General features: G+C 41.6%; 2 protein-coding genes across 6 annotated transcripts in view; one reads left to right on the top strand and one right to left on the bottom strand.

The window, feature by feature from the left end:
• The window catches only part of SIAH1 (siah E3 ubiquitin protein ligase 1), a 32,186-nt gene extending 12,032 nt beyond the window's left edge, over window positions 1–20,154 (top strand). For 3 of the 5 annotated variants that reach the window (XM_053952807.1, XM_053952806.1, XM_053952804.1), the window contains exon 2: window positions 16,772–20,154. In XM_053952807.1, the coding sequence (XP_053808782.1) occupies window positions 16,774–17,622 (849 nt within the window). In that variant the 5' untranslated portion in view covers window positions 16,772–16,773 and the 3' untranslated portion in view covers window positions 17,623–20,154. Of the gene's footprint in view, window positions 1–227; window positions 447–13,456; window positions 13,740–16,771 lie in introns of those variants that run through there. The other 2 variants (XM_053952805.1, XM_053952803.1) reach the window with 2 other exon arrangements.
• Window positions 20,155–21,371: 1,217 nt separating this feature from the next.
• The window catches only part of LONP2 (lon peptidase 2, peroxisomal), a 37,691-nt gene continuing 33,739 nt past the window's right edge, over window positions 21,372–25,323 (bottom strand). The window contains exons 14-15 of the mRNA XM_053952644.1: window positions 24,567–24,757; window positions 21,372–22,853 (exon numbers count right to left, since the gene is read on the bottom strand). Of these exons, the coding sequence (XP_053808619.1) occupies window positions 22,632–22,853; window positions 24,567–24,757 (413 nt within the window). The 3' untranslated portion in view covers window positions 21,372–22,631. The remainder of the gene's footprint in view (window positions 22,854–24,566; window positions 24,758–25,323) is intronic.

Genomic DNA, 25,323 nt, shown 5'->3' with positions numbered 1-25,323 from the left:
TGTGCAGGCGGAGGCGGCGGCCCGGGTCGGGCCTGCGCCGCCCGGCCCGGGGCTGCCCCTTTGTGGGCTCGGCCTCAGCCCAGCCGCGCTTTGTGCTCGGGGAGCGCCGCGGGCTCGGCGCGGCCCGGGGAGGCGGCCTGGCCCCTGCGAGCTCCCGGCGGGCCCGGCCGCCGCAGGAACGGGCTGCCGGGGTAAATGTGCCGCTGGGTGCCCCTCGCTGACATTACCGCGAGGGCTGCTAGCTCTTACTTAATCCGGTGAGAGCAAAGAGGGAGGGAGATTTTTGCCCATCCTACGGTTTCCTCCTTAAAGATTAAAAGACTGGGGACCTTCGTGCATTCCCCTTCCCCACGGTTTTAAAAGGACGGGAGACAACGGCGTTTGTAGTGAAAGGCAAAGCATCTCAAGTGTTTCTTCAGGAGAAGAACCGAGTTTCTTTTCCCGTGGTGAGCTGGTGGCACTTTTATTTTATGCTTATATTAATAGAGTATTTCTCCAGTATTCTCCTTGCGCCCTCCTTTTCAACCACTCTGGGTGAATATCGCCTTGTCTCTGTAATGAGCAGTCTACTCATGGTCTAAATAAATAGATAAAGTGATTTAATTTGTTTAACGTGGCACATGGGTGTCTGTTAGGAAGCTCATAGCTAATTGGACTTGGTCATGAAGGACATGGGATATTCCACGCTCGGGACATAGTTTCAGTTGTCTGTTTATCTCCCTTCTAAACTGAGACTAGCACGGTGCATTCCAGAGGGGGAGGGAAAATGGAAGGGACACTTCTTAACCCTGATTTAATCAAGCTTGTCTGCAAAAAGATTTGAGTTATTGGAATACAGGTACAGTAAGATAGAGGTTTTTAGGATAAAGCTTGGGTCTCTGGACTATTAATTCGTTGCAGAAAATTACTTTGAGGAATATACCTGAAGTAAAAATCGAGTGCTAGAAATGAAGTTCATTTGGATGGAAACTAATGTTCTTAAATAGCCCTTGCCCTTTTCACAGCAGTGAAAAATCATAGAGGAAAGCACAAGACCTATCCCTCAGTGATACAATTTTACAAATCTGTTGTGACCCAAAAATTCTGAACCTGATGAAATGACGGGCATTTTTGACCTGAAAGTGCATGTCTAGATGAAGAAGCCTATCTGTTACTGTGCCATATCTGTTGATAAGGTTTTAATGCCATAGACCAATCAGACTGTAGTAGAGGAGTTAGCTCAGAAATTCAGTGGCTCCAGCTAAGTAGGTGTGAACTAAGGAAAGTGAATACTTTAAATAACAAGAGTACTTGTCATAGTTAGGTTTGAGTAGAATTGCTGCTCTTTGCTTAGTGTGAATTGAGAAAGAAATCCTACTCAAATGTCAGACATTTGCCTCTAATGTGGAAAAGGGGAGCACGAGCATGTTCATGTGAGAAGCAACCCTTTGGTCTGAAAATTCAAAGAAATAAAGTAGGACAGTTTTATGAACTATGGTCTTCAGATAAAACATTCTGGAAGACTGCATGCAACTGCTGTTAGAAATACAGTGTTCTTAATTTTGAGTTAGAATCACTTTGCTTAATTTTTCTTCTGTAGTAGTGCTTTTAGTCTTGTAACTGTCAGCTTTAAAAGCTAGACTGAGTTTTGCCAAATGAATTATTAGTGTCTTTTTTGAAACTTTAATGATTGTCTTATTTTCAGGAGCTAAACTGAAGCAGAATAGTCAAGGTAAATGAGTGATATTTGAAATTCTTGACACATATAAAGAACTTGGTTCTGCAGTTGTAGTGCATGTAGGCAGTCTGCAGAAGGCCAGAGTGTGCACTGTGTTTGCAGCTGCTGGCCGTGGTTACCTGGATTCCTGCTCGGTGCTGTTGGTGCTACCTGCTGCGGAAAGCAGCCGCACTGAAGTGAGGATGCTGGCAGGCTCTAGTTCATCTCAGCCATCACGTGGTGCCTGAAGCTCAGGATCTCAGCTCCAGAGTTTACAGTCTTAAATGTCATGAACATTGGAGATGCAGATTTTTTTACTGGATTTTTTGCTTTTCTGTTGTTTTGCTTTTTGAAGGGAAACCAGCATTAAAGAAAAATGAAAACTAGATGTAATTAAAAAAATAGTAAGAGGTTTTTGGGGTTTTTTGTGTTTTTTTTTTTACTTTGACAAAATACGCAACAGAGATAAACTGTTGCCTTAATAAAATGTTTTCATTAATAAGAATGTTTCATTAGTAAAAAAAAAAAAATATTGTAAACGGGGTTACTCTTTTTGAAAGTGTACGTACTGTTCCTTTCCTGAATGTTCAGTGGCATGATAAAAATGTAATGTGTGTTTTCTGTGTACAGTATCACACTGTGGGCTAGAAATTCGGAGATATGCATAAATACTGTGTTGTTACCATGAGCTGTTACTTCAGGTTTACCTGAGGTTTTGCTGTTAGCACTTAAATGCATGTAAGCAAAAATCTTCCTAATTCAGTGACCTGGGGTTGTTTGATATGCCAGGGTACGTTCAGCTGTTAACTTTACAATGGAGTAAAGGAAGACAAAAGCCAGCATTAATGCCCCATTTCATAGTCTTTAAGTTTTGTGCCACTAGAGACAGACATTCTAGTTCTGACCCAAACTGCATACCATGTTTCTGTAATGGCCAGGACAACTGTTATAAATATATGCCTGTTCGAGTGAGTGTATAAAACAATGATTCTTTGTGTTATCATAGGAATAATGAGAGATTTGGTTACTAATTCCACAATACTTTAATCAGATAAAGTGCTAGATAATTACAGCTAACCAAATGGTCCACTTCTGAATTTAACTTGTTTTTCTTTATAGTAGCTGACTATGAAAAGTGAGGTCTGTGTTTTTGGAAAGGAAGTAAAATGTTACTTAAATGATAAAATCTGTATTTTTCCTCTTGCACCTGGAAAAATTAATTATAAAATTATAATTGATGTATTCCAGGGCAATTGATATAAGAAGAGCAGTAAATTGCTCTATAGACAGTTGCTGACCTTTTCCCTTTCTTGGTCTGCCTTATCCAGAAACACATTTTTATCTCTTCTTATAGCAATTGATGACCTTGCTGGACATGAAGAAAAACAAGGAGAGTGTAGTGATAACTTGGCTGCTTAAAAAATTACTCATCCACTCCTTAAAAGTGAAAGAGAAGTTCTTTGAAGTGTGGTTTGTGTGGCTGGGGTGGTTTAACCCCAGCTGGCAGATCAGTACCACACAGCCTCTGTCTCTCACTTCCCTACCTGCGGGATCAAGGAGAGAATTGCAAGAGTAAAAGAAAAAAAAAAACTCTTGGATTGAGATAAAGACAGTGTAATAGGTAAAGGAAGAGCTGCACACACAAGCAAAGCAAATCAAGGAATTCTTTCACCACTTCCCATGAGCAAGGCAGGTGTTCAGCCATTCCCAGCAGAGCAGGGCTCCATCATGCTCGGTGATTACTTTTACTTGGGGAGACAAATGCCATTGCTCCAGACATCCCCCCCTTCCTTTTCTTCCCCCCAGCTTTATATTCTGAGCATGATGCCAGATGGTCTGGAGCATCCCTCTGGTCAGCTGGGGTCACCTGTCCTGGCTGTGTCCCCTCCCAAGGTGGTGTGCAGCCCCAACCTCCCCACTGCTGGGGTGGTGTGAGAAGCAGGAAAGGCCTTGACTGTGTGCAAGCTCTGCTCAGCAATAGCAAAACCATCTGTATTTATCAGCACTGCTTCCAGCACAAACCCAAAACACAGCCCTGTCCCAGCCACTGCAAAGAAAATGAATTCTACTCAAAGCAAAATCAGCACAAAGTGGCATGAAGTCTTTAAATATTCTAAGGTTCTTTTCTAGAATTCTTGCATATAGTACTGAACAGAGCAAAAAGTAAATTAGTCTTTGAAGAAAGACCACAGTCACTTTTCAAGGGTTTTATTTTTTTTTTTAATGCTGTCAAGGAGGAGCATTTAAAATGCCACACTTGTAAGAGTTACTTTCAAATCCATGTTCAGATGAAGTATGTTGAAGGAAAATTATTCTTAAAATTTTGCTAATGTATGGATTTTGCAAAGGTTTTAACTGGAGTAGGAGTATTTTAAAGCAATTTGGTGTTAAACTGAAGGAAAGAAAGCTTGAAAATAAATTGCATAAAAATTTCTAGAATTGGTGTCTAGCTTAGAAATGTGCATGTGTTAAAAGGCTTATCTTTGTTGTTTCTGTTTGTTCCGTGTTACAGATCTTTCATGAGGGAAAGTTATATGTCTTATATATTTTACAAGGGGAAGACAACTGCAATACAAGGCATCTGCTTTGTAAATCCTGGCACAAGTTGCTTCATGCTGAAGTGTGATGTAGGTATTAGTTTGAAGTGGGTTTAAAAGGGTTTTTTATCCTATGATTTTTTCGAAAGTCAGCGTTATTCCTAAAAAATGTGATTATTTGTTGTTAACACCTCAGTGTTAGGAAGGAGAATTAACAGAAGATGTAGCACTGCACAGGCTGTGGCACGTGCAGGGTACAGTTCCTGTGGGGCTGCCAGCATTAACTTGCAGTGTTGCTTCTCCCATGGGAATGTGAAACGGAGCAGTTGCAGTCCCAAGTTCAGTTGAGAAGTGAACCTGTGAGGAGAGGGTAACTCTTCCCTGGTGCCCTTCCCAGGGCAGCTGGCATCATGGGACCATGAATTCAGCCCTGCTTCAGGAGGTGCCACCCTCTGTCACTGCGGGTGCGCTCGGGTCCCTGTCAGGGCAGGCTTAGAGCTAAGAAAGGATGGCTGGGCCCTCCATTGCCACTTGCGTTTGGTGCTTCCTGGGGTGCCAGGGGAGGTGCTCAGGAAGTGCTCAGGTGCTTGTGCAAGACTGGTCTTGTTGAATACATCACCTGAAAGAGAAAGAAAAGCAGTGGGTAAAAAGAAGGCAGCACAACCACTCCGTTTGGTGGCAGCCTGCTTTTTTTTGTTTGTTGTGGAAATGGTGGAATTACACTCCAGCATCCTCTGTGTGTGTGCCTGGTGTCATGGAGCCTGTATCTGGTGGGTCATTCTTTGTGCTATAGATAAAACATTTTCTTGTAGTGCTGTGTGAAAGCTCTTAAGAAATACTGTAACTGAGCAGTTTTCTTAGAAGTGCTATTAAAATATTTAAGAACCTTTAAAACATGGCGTGTTGCTAGTTTAAAAGGCAGTGATTGTAACTCCCTTCTGTAAAAAATGGACTCTTGGTATTTTTTTTCTTTTGAAAACGCATTATCTTTTTTTTTTTTTTTTTTTTTACCAACAGGGGTCTGCTACAGTTTTATATTTTAATCTTCTTAGATTACCTAATGTTGTTTTGGAAATCATGTGGTTAAACATGGTTTGATCTGCACTTTTGTGTTGATACTTGTATGATCCCACTTTAAGGTGTAAAAGAGAAACTTCTTATGTTTAAAGCTGATCACTTTTGCCTATATTTGAGCAGTAAGTCTTGCTCCTTTGTCTCACAAGGTGCATGTGCAATTGTCTTCTTGTAAAAGTTGTAAAAATGCTCTGCTCAACGAATATTTTGGTTTCTAAATGACTGTTTATTTTGAAATATATATGCACTTGTATTTATATAAAAGTCTTTAGAGTCACAAAACTGCTTTCATTCACAGGAATTTCCCCCCTTTTTGTGCACAAAGGCATCAGCACAGTTGGGAGTTAATTTGTACAGGGTTCATCTCTCCATGGTCGATATCTGTGTGATTGCACAAGTGCCCTAAGGATGTAATTTGGAGACTGGTTGCACAGGTGTGACTAGGGAATCATTTGGCTGGCAGATGTTGATGGTGTACTATGAAATTTTAGTGTGGCTTTGTGCTGGGTCAAGTCTAATTATTTAGAAAGGAAATTTTACAGATAAAAAATAGGCATTCCATAATAGAAGCTAAGATGGACATTCTTCTAAAACAGCACCTGTAAACCAGTAATTTCACAAGCACTTTTGCACATATTAAAAACAGCAGCTAACCTAAACAGTTTTGTTTAAAAATCATGTGTTCTGCTTAAACAAAAGTTGTTGTTCCTTGTACAGACATAATTCTTCCATGGATGTAAAGGTGCTCATCTACTTACGGAGTTGAGTGTAGGGAAAAAGAGGATTTCATTGAAAGCTGTTCTATAATGTGCATATGGGGAAGTAGATGTAAGGTTGCCTATGAAACTTTAAATTTTTTATTTCCCATTTTTTGAATGCTTGATCCTCCAACCTATTCTGTTTTTGTAATACTCGTGTAAAAGAAAAAGGCTAAAAAGTACTGAATTTTACAGCTGTGCTTTAGACAGCGATTCATGGCTAAGAGTTGATGTTAGAGATTCAGCACTGCAACAGACTCAAGTTTTGATTTTGAATATATAACAGAAGAAAGGACAGTTTTTTGCAGAGAAAGACAGTGATAGGTCTTGAATTTAGGAAGTGTAGATAAAGAGAACACGAAGTAGTAGAAAAATATGTCTACTCCTGTCATTTCCAAACAATTTTTAATATTTTGTGTTTTAGCTTCTGGTGCAGACTCAGGCCTGACTTCAGAGTGATTATGACAGAATTTTAATTTTGTATGCCATGAAGCAATTCCCAAGCAATACAAATAAGTGAAATAGTGCATACATTTTACTTGGCATTTGAGATGTACCTGATCAGAATTTAATGGCAATAAAAGAACATGTAATTCTCTTGCCCAAGAGGTTTTTTTTTCTTCTGAATTTAAATAACTTGCTTGACAATCTGGGTACTTGGAGCTTCACAAAAGAGGCTGAGGCAATTTTTTTTTGATAATTCAAGGATCCCTCTAAAGAAAGGTTACTTTTCATAAAATCAGGAGGGCCTTCAGATTAGATACAATAGAGGTAGTGAGAAGGGTGTTGCCAATGTTTCCATAATTTGCGTCTTTGATGTACAAAATAGTGGAATGAGTAGAGGGCAGTTATCCATATGTGAGCAGGAGTTTGAAAGTAAACAGTGATTGAAGTCTGAAGATTGCAGGCTACAAAAACTGAGATGTTAAATAATTTAACAGTGTCTTTTAGTGTGTAATGATATTCAGTTATTACTAACCTGAAGTAAATTTGAATAGGGTCTAACAGGGTTAACTTGGTGTCCTTACCAAGTAATTTCATTCCTTTTTGCATTAATGGGTCAGACTCACAGCTACTTGTGGTAGTTTAAAACCTGTAAAAGGCAGGGAAGTACTTGCCTCTGGTGACTCAGAAGCTCGTGACAAAACAGGAACTAACCCCGGTCTCCCTTGCCACAGACTTGTGCTCTGCACCACTAATCTCGGGTTTGGTTGGCTTTTTTTTTAAAGGTTTCAAGGAATGCTCAGTCTTTGCATGCAACATGGTGGGCTGTGACGTCAGCAGCCCCACCCATCTCTGGTCTGTGCTCAGGTTGGACACTTTCTGGGAGGCTGCTCTTACTTGGGAGTTAAAGCTGCATTTTAAACCTGAGGGTTTGATGACAAGCTGTAGAACTGTTGCTCTCCGCAGCAGTGTAACCAGGCTTGGCTGCAGAGTTGTCAGTAGCAGAGTTTGAGAATTTGATTAACATTTTAATAATGATTTTTAAAATACTAATTATTGTGGCAATTGACTTTTCATGCAACAATATTGCAAGAAACAGTTGATTCAGAATTGATGAGTGGGGAAAAGCTAACTCAGTGAAATAAAACAGAATTGGTTCTAATGGAGGCACATGGGCTTCAAAGATTATGTTCCAGAAACACAAGGTCTGCAGAAAATGGGAGTTTAAAGAAATGGAGTACTGAAAAGTGTGGAACCATCAGAAATGCAAAAGTCCCACTGTAGTTTTGTACTTCTTTTACAAAGGTCTTGCATAGTCTAAGTTCAGTGCTTTCTGTTTTCTGCCTGCAGTATATCAGCAAAATACAAAAACCTGTGGCCCACCTTAGGTAGGCACAGCTTTCCTTTTGAATTAGTATGCATAGTAGGAAAATTATAGTTCCAGAATTTGGAAATGTCCGTTTTAAAAATAGATTTGATCCTTTACTTTTAAATGTTGTGTGTTCTCCACAAGGAGAATTCCTTGTGGTGTGTGTCTGTGATAAAATAAATGCATTATCTTTATTGGACATTTTTCTGAAAGTTCTTGCTTTTGCAGATTAATTTTAAAAAATCCGGATTTGTAAAAACTGTCAGTCAGATAAACTAGAGATTCTGTAGTTTAGTACCTGAGGTTCTAAAAAATTAATAATTTCTGAGGTGTTAAAAGTTAGGCCACTAGAGTATGTTCTGTGATGCTGGATGTATTTATGTAGGATCCATACCTTACATACCTTGTGGCACCAAGGTCTGTACTGTGCAATAAGTATCTTGATTATCCAAGCCCTCTCCTACATATTTGCCTTCTGAGTCTAGATTGCCATACTTTACACAAGCTCCACTGTCATCAGGGCTGCATACAGGAATACAGAACAAGTGAAGGATCCCAAGAAGAAGTGATGAAATGGAAGTATGTACAAACCTAAGGAATTAACAAGACGGAGGCATCTTTATAAAAGTAGTCAATGTATGTCATCCTGTCCTGACTTCCTCTGGAGGGGCTTTCTGTGTCACGGGTCAGTCTCCTGTAGGGCAGTCTTTATTTGTAGATCTCTTTGATTAGGTCTAGTTATTTTGATGGTCTGCTCCCTACTACTGTTAAGTTATGCAGGAAGAATATTGAGCATAAAATAGGTCTTGAATTTGAATTGGAATAGTTATCACAGAAAGACTTGTTAAGTGAAGACACATCAAAGTACAGGTACTTCTTTTAGCTGAGCCTTACTGAATTAAGGTAGGTGCTTCCATGCCACACCCTCCTCCTTGTGTCTGCCACAGACACAGGAATGGTGATGCAATATTGCATGGCAATTACAGCATGCACTGAAGAGTACAGGGTTTGCAAAATCAGACTGAGGAAAGAAACAGCCCCCAAATTGTCACACGTGGTAGGATTTGCTGTTCATGTTTATAGAGGGGGTTGTTTTTTTTTTTATCTTCTTTCCTTTTTAAAAAAATTCTTAATAGAGTATAATTGTATACAGAGCCCATCTATGATGCCTTGTAAAACAATTGAGTGCTTCCTGTTTAGAGACTTCTGAATGGCAGTATGTGTTAGAGCATGAAAAATACCTTGTTTTCCTCTTTTCTGCTGCTCTTACTAGTTCACTCTGTAGCTGATCCTTCTGTGTGCCTGACTTACTTTTTATTGCAGCATTGTATGTCCAGAACTTTTAAAAAGGTAGCTGTCTCCCTGTGTTTATAGGTATTGCTGGGCTGAACTGTTGAAGGATGATTCTGATACAGCTCAATTCAGTGTGTTCTGTGCACAGTGAACAGAAACTAGATACTACTAAAAATAAAATAAAAATCTTTCCCCTGTTACTTAGTTTGCATAGAGTTATGTGTATTTTCATATGATATTTTCTTAGATTCTATGGTTTCTGCCACCTTAATTTCGAGACCGCTGCGCAGAGCACAGCAGGCTGCAAACAGGCATGCTCCGTTGGGATTCTCAGAGGGCTCCTGGGACACAGGTGTGCCAGGTTGGGTCCATCCCATGGTTTATGGTGCTGTAGGGTCTGTGTGGGGACAGCTCTGGGTGTCCTGTGGCAAGGAGGGCTGTGGCCATTGGCTGCCTGCTGATCCTGGCACTGGGGATACAGAGCTGGGGAAGGAAGGAACAGAAGGCTCTTGTCAGCCAGCACCACCAGGTGCAGTGCAGGAGTGTGCAGAATACAGCCCGGAGCAGTGTTTTTCTGCTAGGTGGGATTTGGCAGTGTCACAGCAAGGCAAGTTATTTGCTTGTTTTTAAAAAGGAAGAGTATGGTCAAGTCCAATGTGGAAGTGGTCCATGATCTTTTCAATGCAAGTGTTTGGTTTTGAATTGTATTTCAAGAGTGGTTTTTCCCTGTATTTTTGTTTAGCTCTATATAGTTTCACTAGCTAGTTTGTTGCTTAACTCCCTTTTATTACATTAGATTACCAAATATCAATAATTTTTATTTTGTTGCTTATACCAATTTATTTAATGTATTACTACATTTTTCTTTTTTTCACGGTGGCATTGGATTAGTTGTTTTTAATATAGCTTAAATTTTCAGGAATTTCTTTGATATTTCTTGTAGCTTTTGCTTTCTGTCCTCCTTCCTCTCCTTCCAAGCTCAAAAAAGAGAAGAGATAAACATCCTGTTTTGCTTTATGATTTGTAGGCGGTCTGAATTTACAAGGAAACATACTTTTTAATTTAATTCTGTATGTAAGGTGTGAAAGCTGGCATGCTCTCCACCTGTAGACTACAGAGTGAGTGGTCCAAACTCAGGTTTTGGCTATTGATCAGACACTTTTAGTTTTCCTTCGGAATTAAATTTGGGGCTTTATCAGTTTTTTTGCAGAGCTTTGTTCTTCAGCTTGTCTTCCTTCCCAAGGTTGGAGTACCATAGCAGTGTGGGCTGCAGTATTCTGTGCAAAGGTGGATGTTGAAGCTCTGTTTGACTGGAGAACAGGTGATTCACTTGTTGTTACTGATGAAGTTCTTTGTTGCATTTAAAATGGAACACTTCAGTCATAGTAGTTGGTTACTAATGTGATTTTGATATGGTCATTGTATGTCTTTTACAGGATACTGTTCCTTCCTAATCTTAACTTTATAAAGTTGTTGGAAAGAAAATCTTTAGCAGCTAGGGAAAAACCTCTCCTGGGCTGATGCTGAATATTCCAGCATATCTCCACAGGAGAAACAGTGAGTGACAGTGATGAGACAGAAGTCAAACAGCGCTGACCAAAGTCAGGTTTTTGCGTTGAGTTAGAAATAGGTCGCTCTGATTTGGTGGGTGTAACAATGCTGTTGGTGTTTCCATGGCCGTGTTTGTGTCTGCGTCTACCACGTGGGGTGTGCTGACCTTGGAGAAGGTCTGCACGGGCACTGCCGTGGCTCCATTGGGGATTGTGAGGGTGTCAGGGGCTGGGGGCTCACTGCAGTGCTGGCCACGAAGACAATTCCATGGTTGTATAAATCTGTTGGGATTTCCCTTCCTGGTGGTTGGAAAATGGATTTGGTAGGGAATGTCTTGAGGTGCAAGAAAAAAGCTGCCTGCAGTTTCAGGCAAACTGGGTCACTGAAGGTAGTGAGAAATGGTCTAATTGTGTATGAAAAAGAGATGAACTGGACAGATGGCATTTTGGCAAAGGAAATCATCAAGAGTCTTGACTCAGTTTTGTGTGTTTATTTTGGTCTCATTTTATAATATTCTGTTATGTTGGATTGATCTAGCTTTTGCTTGTTATGCAGGAAAAGAGAAGCCCTGAGCTGTCTTGAAATAACAAATAGCATAGTTAAGGGCACCAAAGAAAAGAGTGTCTGGAAGGGTTGAAAAAAATCCTAATTCATTAGTCAAAACCAGACTGGATAGAGACTAAATTGTATTATATAGTTGATTAATAATTTATGTCATGAACTGTCTTCTAAAAATTCTGAAGTAGGCCAGCAGGTCCAGAGGCTGTGTCTGAGCAGGGGTGCACATGTCTGTCCAGGCCTGCATTTGATCCTAACCACGCCAGCCCCTTGGGATCCAACATCTCCCGAGAGCTGGGAAGGAGAAACTGACAGACTGCAAAAGGCAAAACCTTGGGCCCTAAAATAGCTTTGAAATTAAATAAAATTAAAAATACTAGTTTCTTAAAAAATATTGGCAAGCTTTTCTCTGATATGTTTTATGTTTAATGACTTTCATTTAGCTTTTGGGTCTTAATACTTTGGCTTGTGTCACATCTTGAAAAAAGTAAGTTGTCAGTGTTTTTCACAACTTCATTCTATTCTCTCTTAATAATACTGTGTGTAAAAAAGTCTTATTCTCAAATATGATTATACTGTTGAAAAAGATGAAAGATTTTCTATTACTTTGTTGGTGGCTGTAATGCATTAAGATGGAAGTTAAGATGCATTTTAAATGGAAGTTCCTGAACTCAGTTTTGAAATGTTATGGAAAAAAAATACATTGTTGCATCACATACAGGCAATTGTGATAAATAAATTTTTTTCTGTCCTCTTATTACTCTTATATGAGACTTTTTCCCTTCCAACCATTAAGCACAAAATGTGATTTTTAGAATGTGTCTGGAGCAAACACCTTGGTAAGGTGAGAAGCTGGAAGAGTATCAGTGTAGTCCTATGTACCATTGATAATTCCCTGGCACATGAGGCACACGATCTTTTTCAACTTCTTCAAACTCCTTTCTGTGTGTCTGCGCGTCAGCAGAGCTTTTTAAGCAGTGTTTTGGTTGTGCCTTCCCTTTCCTACAGGATTTTGGTTCTGTGTCCGGGTCCCAAAGGCTTTGTCCCCGGGGCACTGTGCAGCCAGCAAAGCAGGCGGGCAGCAGCAGCTGTATCGTGGCCAGGGGCCGGTGGGTGTGCTCTGGGGACACTGCCACACGAGGCGGAGCCTGGGGCGTGTTTCACACACCTCACAACACGCTATTAGTTTCTCAAAAGCGGTTTCTAAGCAGTTTTTCTTCAGCTTTTCTGTTCTGCTTGTAACTTTTTGACTCTCACCTGGTGGGATGCTATTACAGGTTTGCGGGTGAGACTGAAGGAAGCCTTGTATTGAGTGGCTAGTGTTTTTTTACAGCAGTTGGGCATTATTTTCAGGTATTACAGTGCTGATACAAGTCTTCTTGGAAAGTACTTGGATTTCAAATAGTAGGAAAGCATTTTTAAAGATAATTATCTTTACTCAGATTTCATAGCCTTACTTTTTATGTGACCACAACAGTTTATCTCAGTGTGTTTGTTCTGTTGCCTCCACTGAAACTTGTACTTCCATGATCTTACCATCATTACATCAGCATTCCATAATGTCTAAGCTTTTCTGAGCAAAGTGTGTGCATCACGAAAGCACATTGACTTGGCTTCCAAGTGCTTTACTCTTTTACCTGTTCTAATTTTTTTAATAGTCCAAGTAGATAATCAAATACGCCACATTGTTTTAATTCTGTTGGTCATCTCTTTTCCTTGAGCTTATGCTTTTGCTTAATTGAACAATATTTATACAAATGGAGAAAATTCCTGTTGAATAGGACTTTACAGATCCACAGTGAAAAATGCTCATCTGAGGAATATCCTTGAAATAGGAGGAAGTGATTTTCATGTCTTAGAAGAGTTTTGAATGGAAGCTATAGCTTTTTCAAAGCAGTTATTTCGGGGAAGCAGAGGGCTTTCTCCGTGCGCACGTGTGAGGCACGCCCGGGCCGCGGGCGCGCGGGGGGAGCTGCGTGTGCGGAGCGGGCGGGCGGCCCTGGGGACGCGTGGGGCGGCTGGGCCGGGCGGGAGGGGCCGGCTCCCGGTCCCGTGGTGGGGCGGGACAGGCTCCGGTCCCGTGGTGGGGCGGGGCCGGCTCCCGGTTCCGCGGGAAGGGCGGGGCCGAGCCGCGTCCTCCCCCGGAGGCGGAGGGCGGGGCGGGGCCGTCCCGCGCCGGCAGTGCCGGGGGAAGCTGGGGAACCATTTTGGGGCGCGGGGCCGGAGCGCGGCCGCACATGGGGGCGGTGGGCCCCGCCCGGGGCGGTGACATCCGGGCGTCGCGGGGGCTTTCGCCGCGGTCAGTGCCCGGCCCGCGGCCCGAGCCCGCCTGTGCTGCGCGGACACGCCATGAGCTCCTCCGCGCCCCATGACGGGCAGATCTGCCTCCAGCGGGCCGTATTCCTGGAAGGGCGTCTGGTCTGCGTGCTTGCCGGGGAGTAAAACCTGCAAGGGGAAAGGTAGCGCCGTTTAAATTGCCTTATGCGCAGTATTTAAAGCTGGGCTTGTAGGAGCTGTTAAATTGTGTCCCGCGGGAGGCCTCGGTAGCCTGTGCATGTCACCTTTCCCAGAACAGTGTCGAGAATCCTTTTAGCAACAGGTCGGTGCGTTCTAGATGTTATCAAGAGCAGCTTTCCTTGATTTAGAGCTAGGAAATCTTAAGATGCATTCTCCCCTTTTCACTCTTACTGTTGGGTAATTTTTTTTTTTTTGTAATATGTACAGTGTTTTTGATAATTGGAGTTAAAGGACCTAATACTCTTGAAAATGACACCTTAGTGTTCCTTAGTTTGTCGCTGTTGCTTAGAGACTTGTTCCTAATGTGTGCAAATAAAGATAATGAAATAGCAAATATTGCACCTAAGTGTTTTTACCTGTAGTAAGGAGTTTGTAACTAAAAATACCTTTAAACTTTAACTCCAGTTCTGTAGTTGTTTTTCCTTGGTTTGTAATTGTATGGTTTTCATAGTTTGGTGGGTTAAATGTATTCCACTGTTAAAACTTTTGCTTGTGATTAACTTGTAACTTTTGAGATAGCCATAAAAGATGTATTATTCATCTTTGTGTTAACAAGAGTGATGAAAATGTAGGCTTTGGGCAGGTTTAGGCTTGGTAAATTACAGTTTGTAGCCTTATCCAGTGTCTTTCTTGCATGCTAATCTCAGTGGTCTGGTTCAGAGATTCCTCCTCGTTTCCAGTCGCTGCTCCTTTCCACTCCCTGCTCCTGTGAGTGTTGTGGAAGGTGTGTGTGAAGGCTGCTCACACAGGAGCACTGGTAACACAGTTCTGTTCTCTTCCGCACCTTAGAAAGCTCAAGTGGGAAGTGCATCTGTGCCCAAGCTCTTTTGCAAAGTTTGTAGGTTGCTTCATTTAACTGTTGCATGGGCTCAGCGAGGTGTAATTAAAAACAGCAGAGCTCACCCAGCTTGTCAGGCTGCCCAGGGAACTGGTCTGACGCAGTGGTTTTCACCAGCGTTATCGGCAGGTTATGGAGGATCCCTGGATCAGGACGTACAGGGTCAGGCAAGAGGAAGCACACACAGACTTTTCTGAAATGTTTGTGTTTGCAGTATTTGAAGGGAAACACTTCCAGAATTTTACATATGAACATGCTTGTTATTTCTAGGCTAATCCCGGGCGAACAGGTGTGATCAGCATTGGTTCTCCTGTGTCCAGTGGTTTGTTCTGGAGCACGGAACTGCAGGGTGCCCCCCACCTGCAGCTGCTGGGACACAGAGCAGTGCAGCTGGCAGAGGCCTTGCTGCTCCAGTCCCCTCGCTGGTGCAGCATCGCTTCCCCAGGACACATGCTTGATTTGTCACAGACATCCTGAACTTCTCATCTAAGCTGGAATGCCTCATAGTGGGAAGATACAGCCAAAAGACACAAACATTCTTGTCATAGCTCTACAGGATCACTTATGGCCCAGCGCTGAAAACTGCAGCATGGGTGTTTATCCCAAGGTATTTCTAGACCACCAAGACTGAGATGGAGGAAGAGAGTTTGATGGATTAGGAAGATACTGTCAGTGGGACTCATGAGACTCATAAAATCAGTGTCTGAGAATTGTATCTTAGACACTTGTACTTTTCTAGCTCTGGGGAGAGGTACTTCTGTAGAGGAATTTGAACTTGTCTGTCTCTCGTTACTTTTTAAATGTCAAGGACTAAGTAATTTTGCAAGTAGGAATCTCTTAGTTCCTCTGCTTTGTGCCCTGAACAGTGCATGTCTTGCAAAAGCATGCACAGTATGTTGCTCTGAGCTGTCTGGTCCAAGTATGAGTAAGTTTGTGGGTGAAATGATGCTAAATATGGGAAGCTTGCCTATTGCCTAATATTCCCATGTCAAATAGCAAGGAGATTAAAGATGAGGTTTATTTTGAGAGCTTTATACGTACGTGACAGATCCAGAGCTGGTTGTACTCGCAGAGAGGCACTTAGGGTGGCTGAGAATTGTACTGTGTAACAGAAGCCAATTTTGGATAGCATTTTATTTAACTGCCCTTTACCTACAAAGGGTATGGTTTATTTTTTCAAAACTGTGTTTATTTTTTTCAGATAGTGCTAGTAATGTCTTTTCTACAAGAAGGAGGAGAGTTAGGAGTGCAGGAAAACATAATATGTTAAGAAATATAGTTGGTACTTGTTCCACATCTGTGGAATGCTCGAGCAAGCTGTTTGGTCAGACATCTGTCACCTTTGTCTGGGGACATTAGAGAGGACAGAAGTTCAGTGGCAGCTCCACTGAACATAGAACTTCATCAAGAGGGACTGAAAATGTCTGAGTATTTACATGGTACAATGAATACTCAGATTTAACAAGTGAAGTTTGAATTTTTAGTCTTAGGAAATTAAATAAAGTAATTGCTCACAAATAGTTTTGTTAAAGAATGTGAAGCAGTGGCTGTGCTTTACAAGCCGTGGACCTCAGTAGCAGAGTAGTGAAAATGAAGAGTCACTGTCCTATCCTGTGAAAAAAGCAGGGTAGTAATTGTCTGAGCTGTGTTTTTCAGCTTCTTTTTAAAAAATTACACTGTAAGCATGATTACTGAGAAGGTCACATCCAGAAGATAGTACTTTTCATTAAAAATGCCTTGTTTATCATACACAGCAGCTTAGAATTGTTCCATACACAGAGTTGGTACACACAAGTGATCTGGGTGAAGCATTTCATAAATGTAATATTAAAACAAACCAACAATAATAAACATCTTTATTTTTAGCATGTTTTTACTCCCCTCCCTTGCAGCTTCCAGTAGGTAAATGCCTCTTTAGAACAATGAGCTGAACTTTTTCACTTGTTCAGTTTCCATGTCATGGGCACATCTGTACCAATCTACACATACCACATATGCCGTTTGTATTACACTGGGGGGTTGTTGCTTTCGTTTGTATCTTACTGTCTCTTGAAGCTTTGTGAGTCAAGAAGTGCTGTATGCAGCGGCAGTGAAGTGTGGTTAGATCTGAATTGTCTGTTCTCTGTTCTGTTGCAGAAATGAGCCGTCAGACCGCTACAGCACTACCCACAGGTACCTCCAAGTGCACGCCATCGCAGAGGGTGCCCGCGCTGACGGGCACCACAGCTTCCAACAATGACTTGGCCAGTCTCTTTGAGTGTCCCGTGTGCTTTGACTATGTGCTGCCACCCATCCTGCAGTGTCAGAGTGGCCATCTGGTCTGTAGCAACTGTCGCCCCAAACTCACGTGCTGCCCCACTTGCCGAGGCCCGCTGGGCTCCATCCGTAACCTGGCTATGGAGAAAGTTGCCAATTCCGTACTATTCCCGTGTAAATACGCCTCTTCCGGCTGCGAGATAACTTTGCCACACACAGAAAAAGCAGACCATGAGGAGCTGTGTGAGTTTAGGCCTTACTCTTGTCCCTGTCCCGGTGCTTCATGTAAATGGCAAGGCTCTCTGGATGCTGTCATGCCGCACCTGATGCATCAGCATAAGTCAATTACAACGCTGCAGGGAGAAGATATAGTGTTCCTGGCCACGGACATTAATCTTCCTGGTGCTGTTGACTGGGTTATGATGCAGTCTTGTTTTGGCTTTCATTTCATGCTAGTGTTGGAGAAACAGGAAAAGTATGATGGTCACCAGCAGTTCTTTGCAATTGTACAGCTGATAGGAACACGCAAGCAAGCAGAAAACTTTGCTTATCGACTCGAGCTAAACGGGCATAGGCGGCGATTGACTTGGGAAGCAACTCCTCGATCCATTCATGAGGGAATTGCAACAGCCATTATGAATAGTGACTGCCTAGTCTTTGACACCAGCATTGCACAGCTCTTTGCAGAAAATGGCAATTTAGGCATCAACGTAACTATATCCATGTGTTGAAATGGCAATCAAACCTCTTCAGGCCAGTGTTTAAAACCGTTGCATTTAATTTAGCAGAAATAGGGTAACCATCTTTGACTGTCAGACAAATTATTTGGTAGATGGAGGGTAGACATAAATGAAGGTAAATAAAAGGAAAGGCTGTTAAATTACAGGAAGCAGTTGCATGTAGTAACTAATATATTTAAAATAAGTCAACAGTAAACCACTGAAAATATATATACACCCAAAATGGGCATCTTTTGTATTAAGAATTGATTCTACAGGAAACGTTGTAAAATAATTCTAAAAACTTGTTTGTAGATTGATTGTACTGTTGAAAAGGATACTGTTTCGTGTTTTTGTTTGTGTTTTTTTCCTCCCCCTTTGACTGACAAGCCATGTTGAGCGGTCTGGTCTCTGGCCGCTGCTTCCCCTCCTCCTCCCCACCCCCCCTTTGTAAGTCACTACATAGTATTGCTGCTGTTTGTGTATATTTTTTGTGTATTTGCTAATTTTTATTAACTTCTAGTTTTTCATTAAATAAATATGACTTTCTTTTCTGTAATTCAGGTTTTTCTCTTTTTTGTATCTTTTTAAGATTAATTACAGGTGTCATCTTTTGATATGCATAATTGCTATGGTAAAACTTATATTTCTGTATGTTTGGTAAATTTTGTCTCTTTCCAGTAGTCAATTCATTGGTGATACTGTTCTTAATTGAGCTATTTGTGAATGTACTGAACTCGAAAGGAGTGCTTATGTTCAAAGATGTGTCAGGAAAGACAGCTCCTTTAAAAACAGGTCTAGATGTTGTTGTACTTTGAGTTATCTTCTAACAATAATGAAACAATTATTAAGAACTTTCCAAATTTAAAAAAAATAGTAATTCACATTTCAAATTTAGAGATGCTTAGAAAAATTGATTGCATCCTTGTATTTGTTGGTTTGCAGTACAAAGAAAGTGTTGTATTACACAATATTTGTAATTATAAAAGCAGACCATTTGTCTCAAAAAAAAAGGCAGTCAGAGTGAGATGTTTTCAGTCTTTTTATATTTGTCATTAAAAGATTACCTGGCAAATGAAAAAAAAAAACACAGCCAACTTCTGCTTTTTGCTTTAGCTCAAAGTTTGACACATTGATGCTCTTGCTCAGTTTCTTGTCTTCATGTCTTTTGGTTGTTACTAAAGCAACTGTCTGGAGCTGACTTTTGTATCTCATTTTGGTGACATGATCCACATGACAATGCAGATAAATCTCTTCCAGGTGTGACTGACCAGCCCTAAAGGCTTTGGAAGGATACTGGGCTTTATGCAGACTGCCTGTATGTGCAAACCTGAACCACGAATGTAAATGGGATTTGTGTTACAAAACAGACACAGACAAGAGCAGGGAAAAGCTGCTCCACCTCGAGCAGGAAGGAAATCTTTGTCAAACCGAGTGGTAGCAGATGTGTCGGGGAGCTGGTCTGGCTGTTGACTACTTTTGTAACACATTAAAATACAGTTTATTTACTGTGCACTGTCTTAACTTTCTTATCACAAGTTGATCTGTTAAGACAAGTCTTGTTCTTACTATTTTTGATGCATGATGAGGTAAGTAGTTCTACAGGTAAGGAACATAAAATCCACTGGGTTGGATTAATAAAATACTGCAGAAATAGTTGGCTTCATGTAGTAAAGTTTCACTCTGAAAATTTGATACTTAAGACTGTTTGAACTGTGCACAGATGTAATTTAAAAGATGTACTGGTACCTTGTGACAGTAGATAAATGCTTCCAAAACTCCTGCAATCTAGCATTTTTTCTTTTTGAATATACAGCTAACTGTTTGCAGTTTTCTAAATTCAGTAATTATTCTCACCTAATTAAGCTTGTCTGCATTTACCTCCAGTTTGTCTTTAACAGAGAGTTGGCTAAATACTCTTTTTAGAGGAGCCCACATCTCCCTTGCCTCCCTGGTGCCTGCCTGGCTGAGCTGAGCCATTCCAGCTCTGGCTGTGCTAAGGGAATGTGGTGGAGAACGTGTGTGGCCCCTCTGGCCCTGCCCTGAGAGGCCGGGGCTGTGCAGGGCTGGTCACTGCTGCTGTGTTTGGGAGGGTTCACCTGGGGCTGTGTCCCCTGAGCCCGTGTGCTGAGCTGCAGTGATTTCATTGAGGTACAGTGGGCTGAAGGTCAGGGCTGTGCTCTGGAAGGGGCCTTCAGGAATGGCCTTTGCAGTGAGCTTTAGAAGCTGCCTGCTGTACTCAGACAGGTTTGTTCATGTTTCACAGAGGACAAGAGCTATAGCATAACTACTGTATGCTGACTTACTGTAATGTAAATTAGTATTGCTCCATTTGGTGTTAAATAATTGTATAAAACCTTTAATATCCATCATCAGATGGAATTACGAAATTACCCTTAGGCCCAGATCCTCAACAGTATTAAAAGCCTAAAGAGTGGGAGGATCTGGTAAGTCAACTACACTGTTAAATATGAAAAAAGAAACCATACTAGAAGTCTGTACAGTTTACTACCTTATCTAAAATAAATGGTGTATTAAAGCCTGGCATTGTCTTAACATTACCTGTTTATTTTAGAAAGTGCTGTTTTACTTTGCTGTATTGGGAGGAGTATTGAAATTTGTCTCTAAAAGATGAAATGCAGTAGATCATGCATTTGTCTGCTAGCACTACCTCCATGGTTTTTCATTGCCCTTTAAAAAAAAAAGCCTTAAAATGTTTGACAAACATGGATGTAAATATTTTGATTCTGTTGTGACAGTTCCTGCTAGTTCTTGTTTGCAGTAGTGGTTTAAAATTAAAGCAGGTGAATGGTTTTGTATTTCTGCCTGTCCTGTTGTTTTATCCAGAATCTTTTCCAAGCTGCTGTGACTAAAGCAGGAATTGTTCTAGTGGGGTAGTTACTCTCTGTAGCAGTTTATAGTGTGGATAAGAGGAAAGGAATTACCACTGCTTTTACTTTTCATAAGCTTCAGCTATTTTGGGGTATTTTTCTGAGGGACACAAGTTGAATCTCTGCTCCATCTAACAGTTCCTAAGCAGATACTCCAGGGGTGTTGCCATCCCTTCAGAAGTTCTGCACTGCCCTGGCTCACTGCTGCAGGGGATAATTGTGCTCAGTGGAAGCAAAACAAAAGGCACCAAAGTGTGGCTGTAGTGTCTGCTCTAATGGGTAATGCTTATGTTTGTTCAGAAAAAATCTCAACTCAGTAACAGAACCTCCTCAGCTCTGGCAGCAGGGACAGGAAAAGCTGGCATTAAATGCCTGGCATTATCTTCAGAGTGCCATTAAACCCCTCACCTTCAGGTGGACTCCATGGGGACAAGACTTAGGAATTGGAGTGATGTGTCAGACAGAAAGTCATCCTTTAACTTTTCTGGGGAGCAGCTCCCTGGTTTGCCAGGCTGGAAATTTTTTCTTAGTAGTCCTTAATTCTCTTCTAAAAAAAAAATGCAGATTTGTTTTGTCCATGTGTAAACAGACTGTGCTGGAATTCTAAGCATGTCAGTGCTCTCATAGTGCAGAGCAGTGCAGGATTGTTTCTCCATCTGTTTGGTAAAGGATTTTTCCCTCCTGGTTTGATCAAAAGCAAAGCAGCAGCACAGAGTTACCAGGCCGGGGTTTTACACAGGGGGAAGTTTCTTTGCACTTCTTCCCTGCACATTTCTCACGAGGCAGAACACGTTCTGAGACTGGGGCTGTTGTCTGTAGTCTTGGAACATAGCTGTGAATGACTAAGTACAGCTCTTAATGACACAGAAGCAGGTTTTATTTTTATCATTTTATTAGATTATGTCTTGTCCAAGTTGTAAAATCTTTTGTAAAATAGGTGTTGAAATTCCCACTGAATTGATTACAATCAGTGCTGTTATATTCCAGGTAAATCAGCTCTGTTATCTACAAAAATGAAAGCAAAGCAAACTCTTCTGATTTTTAGGCAGCTTCTAGAACAGGCTGTTGTGACTGGTACAGTTTGTTTTTCATAAGCACTTTGGGGTTTGTTTCAGAACCAGTGAACAAGAGAAGGATGTAACAACACCCAGGATTTGCCTGTGGGGCTGACCCTGGAGTGTAAACAATGCCGAGGGCCCAGATGACACACGGAAGTGCAGTTCTCACTGAGGTTCAAGGGGAGAGAAGAGACAAAGCTGTCAAAGGATAGGGAGGCTGCCAGACTTCTTGAACCTTACATTATTCACACTGAATAAAGATTCAGAAGTTTCTTGGCATTGTTCAAATTTCCATAGATGAACCTCCAAGCATCAGCATCCCAGAACCCAGTGGGTTTATAGTGGGTAGGAATGAAGGACATGTACTCTGCCCCTCCAAAATATTACTGTTTTTTTCATGTACACTCCACCCCCCCCCCCAGCTGCTGTAGGGACAGCTGTGCAGATGGGAACTGATGTGTTCTCTCCCTTCCTACACAACAATTCCTACATTTCAGTTCTGGCATTGCTTCCTGCATTTGAAAAATAGAGCAAACTAGAACCAAGTGCTGAAAGAACTTCCTAACTTCATTTTTTAGGCCATAGTGCTTCTCTTAGATGCCTTAAGCATATTTTTTTTAGATTTCAAAAACCTTATTTTCCCCAGATACTGCTACTCCACAGCATATGATCATTCATTATTATTACAGATATTTTGTAAATAAGTAGATTTGCACTAAATCAGTTTGCTTTTTGTAACAACCCCACCTATGAGCCTCTCCTGTGCACTTTATTCCCTCTTTAAGGATGTGACCAGCTGCTGCCATGTACATACCTAGGTGCCAGACAGGCTAAGGAATTCTCATACTCAAATCCATCAGGAAATGAGATTCAAGATTCTTTGCTGATAAAAAGCAGCAAATGTCCCTAAAGTGCAGTTTCAGGTTGGTAACTGCAGCAGCATCTTCCTTTTGATGGCACTGACACCCCCATTCAAACCCATTTAGCTCATAGTTGTACCTGATACCTAAATGTAGCTGAAAGAGATCAAGAACTATGGAACTGGAGAGAGAAGTAACCTCAGCCTGTCTGCCTAAAGTTTGCTATTCAAGTGCTCCAGCCTGGCCTTGACTGCAAAGCCGCCGTCGAAGGCTGCGTTCAGCACCTCGTCCAGGCAGGCGGCCAGCACGAAGGTCAGGTCCTGCCGCACGTGCGCCGCAATCTCCTCCAGATCCTTCTCATTCCTCTGAGGAATGATAATTCTCTTCAGTCCAGCTCGGTGTGCTGCCAGCACTTTGTCTTTAATTCCCCCAACCTAAGAAGGAGAAGAAATACAAGCGTAAAAAAAATGAACTAATCTAATAAAATAATCATTGTAACATCACATCAGGAGTTAAATTTTGATGAAAGGTTCTGCCTCCCTCAGTAATTAAGGAAAGCAATTAAAAGTGCAGTCAGAGTTGTAGCTCATAATGTGCTTAATGAGGGAAATAGTTAATATGCTACAGGTATTCTTTCTGTAACAGCAAATAACAAGAGAAAAATAAATTTAGGAGTGCAGGTACAAGAGAATCAATAGTGGAAAAGTCATTGCTTTTCAGGAATTTAACCAAAGTGGCCTTTGCTCTGTTTTTTTTATATCATGTGCTGAAATCCTGCACCTGCATTAGAACAGAAGATTTTTTTTAGATAAAGGCAGTGTTAGATTTAGGAGGAAAAGAGTCCTAAGGAAGCAGTGTCCCATGAAAAATAACTTGAGCTGTACAATAGAATATGCACAGCAAAGCAAACCTGTGGTCCAGGAGTGGAGAGGCACTGCTCCACTGAGCCTCCTCGTTGAGTTGCTAATGAGATGTAAATGGGGGTTATATTAGCTTTTCTTACAGCTGTAGCTTTTTCCCCCAAACTCCTTTCTATTCCTAAAGACCATCTTAGAGCACAAACTTGTAATTTTACAATGCTTTAGAGGAGAGGAAGGGCCTGTATTACAGTACAAAGGGCAAACCCCAGGGCTGCTGTGACACGGGGCAGGAGCGAACTGTGATCCTCACATGACCCACGGGTCTGGGCAGTGCTGCACACTCAGCAGCAAGGGCAGCCCCTGGCACAGCCCTGGCAATTCAGTCACTGATAACAGCAAGATTACAGACTACCTTGGGGAAGGAGGAAAATGTGGTTTAATATTTACAGGTACCTTATCTGTGCACACAGATTTAGCAGCAGGCAGAGTCAAGACAGGCTGGCTGCAGGGCTAAGCTGGCTCCCACCAGAGTCACTGCAGGGTGCTCCAGAACCCTGGACAATGGCCTGTCCTGTCAGTCTCTGCCCCCCAGAGCCTCCCAGGCCACTGCCTGCCATGGCACCTCTGGTTCTGTCTCCCCTGCAGGAAACAAAATCCTGTCCCTGATTTCCAGCTTCATCCTCCTCCTGTCCATCATTTGGTATGAGATGATAACTCCCATATTGGCTTCAGCACCGACACTTTAATCTAAACTCTGTTCGTTTGAAGGCCTTCTTTGCCTTCATGCTTTGACAAAGCTTTATGGAAACCCCATTTGGCTGAGCTACATACAAGGACCAACATTTAAGAGAAACCTAAAAGTAGATCCATGGATTCAGGAGTAACCTGTATGCAGTTACTGTGAGAGCTTTAGGACACAACTTTTCAAAAACAGCAGAAGTAGTTCTGTACCAACAGTCTGAGGAAGCACATTTAGAAACTGCAGTACAGACTCAAAGCCATCTTGCATTTTAAGACTTTGAGGTTTCCTTTCTAAGTAGACATTTTAATGTATTTTCCCAAAAAGCCACATCAAAGCTGGCTTTAGTTTGAAAGGCAAAGCAGAGGAGTGGAGCAGTCCTGCAGCAGACTGGGCTCTTCCAACTGTACCAGCAGAGACTGCATTGCTGCTAAGGAATGATCCAGCAATGCTCTGGATCCACTCTTTTCTAAGTGGCTATAAACAGATTTTATATCCAAAATAGGGAGACTTAATACAACTTAGCTCTTTTCTCCAGTGATGCTTACTGGAAGAACAAGGCCTCTTAGTGTAATTTCTCCTGTCATGGCTACATCTGAGCACACCAGCCGCCCACTGAAGAGTGAAGCAAGGCACGTTACTATGGTAACACCAGCAGATGGTCCATCTTTTGTGACAGCTCCAGCTGGGAAGTGCAGATGGATGTCAGTGTTGTCAAGGAGATCAAAACTTCCAGAAGCTTAAGGAAAAAAAGAATGGTTTGAATGTTAAAAATCTAAACCCATTTTGTTCCTGGTCTTTATTCTAAAAGCCCACCAAGAACTAAAAACCTTGGCACTATTTACTAACAGTAGGCTGAAAAAAACAACACAATATTGCAGAGGCCCTAGGACAAAACAACAAAGAGAAATCCCAATGAGCTTTCCTACATCCAGATTCCTAGAAAAAACTGTAACATGATAACCAATAAGCTTGGTATTTGCATGCATTGGGAAATGGAGAGTAGGGATTAATGTGGAAATCAAGGAATTTCCACATAGAATTTTTATGTCCCAAACCATTAACGTCAATGTTAGAGAACACTCCACAGAAACTCACAATTAAAATAAAGTGGAACTCTTATTTATGTCCTTTCACCTGTAATGGAGTACATGCAGTGTAAACCACAGACGTAAACATGTACACAGGTAATGCCTGCAGCATTTCACACATTAATTACATTTTGGTTTTTACCCTATCTAAACTTCCACAAATAGTGACAGGTACTGGTCAATTATTTGCCTAAACAGCAGATGATCAATCTAG

The sequence above is a fragment of the Vidua chalybeata genome, chromosome 11 (genome assembly GCF_026979565.1).
Source record: "Vidua chalybeata isolate OUT-0048 chromosome 11, bVidCha1 merged haplotype, whole genome shotgun sequence".
Taxonomy (NCBI): domain Eukaryota; kingdom Metazoa; phylum Chordata; class Aves; order Passeriformes; family Viduidae; genus Vidua; species Vidua chalybeata.
Note: the sequence above shows the minus strand (reverse complement) of the source record. Positions and strands in the feature narration are given on the sequence as shown.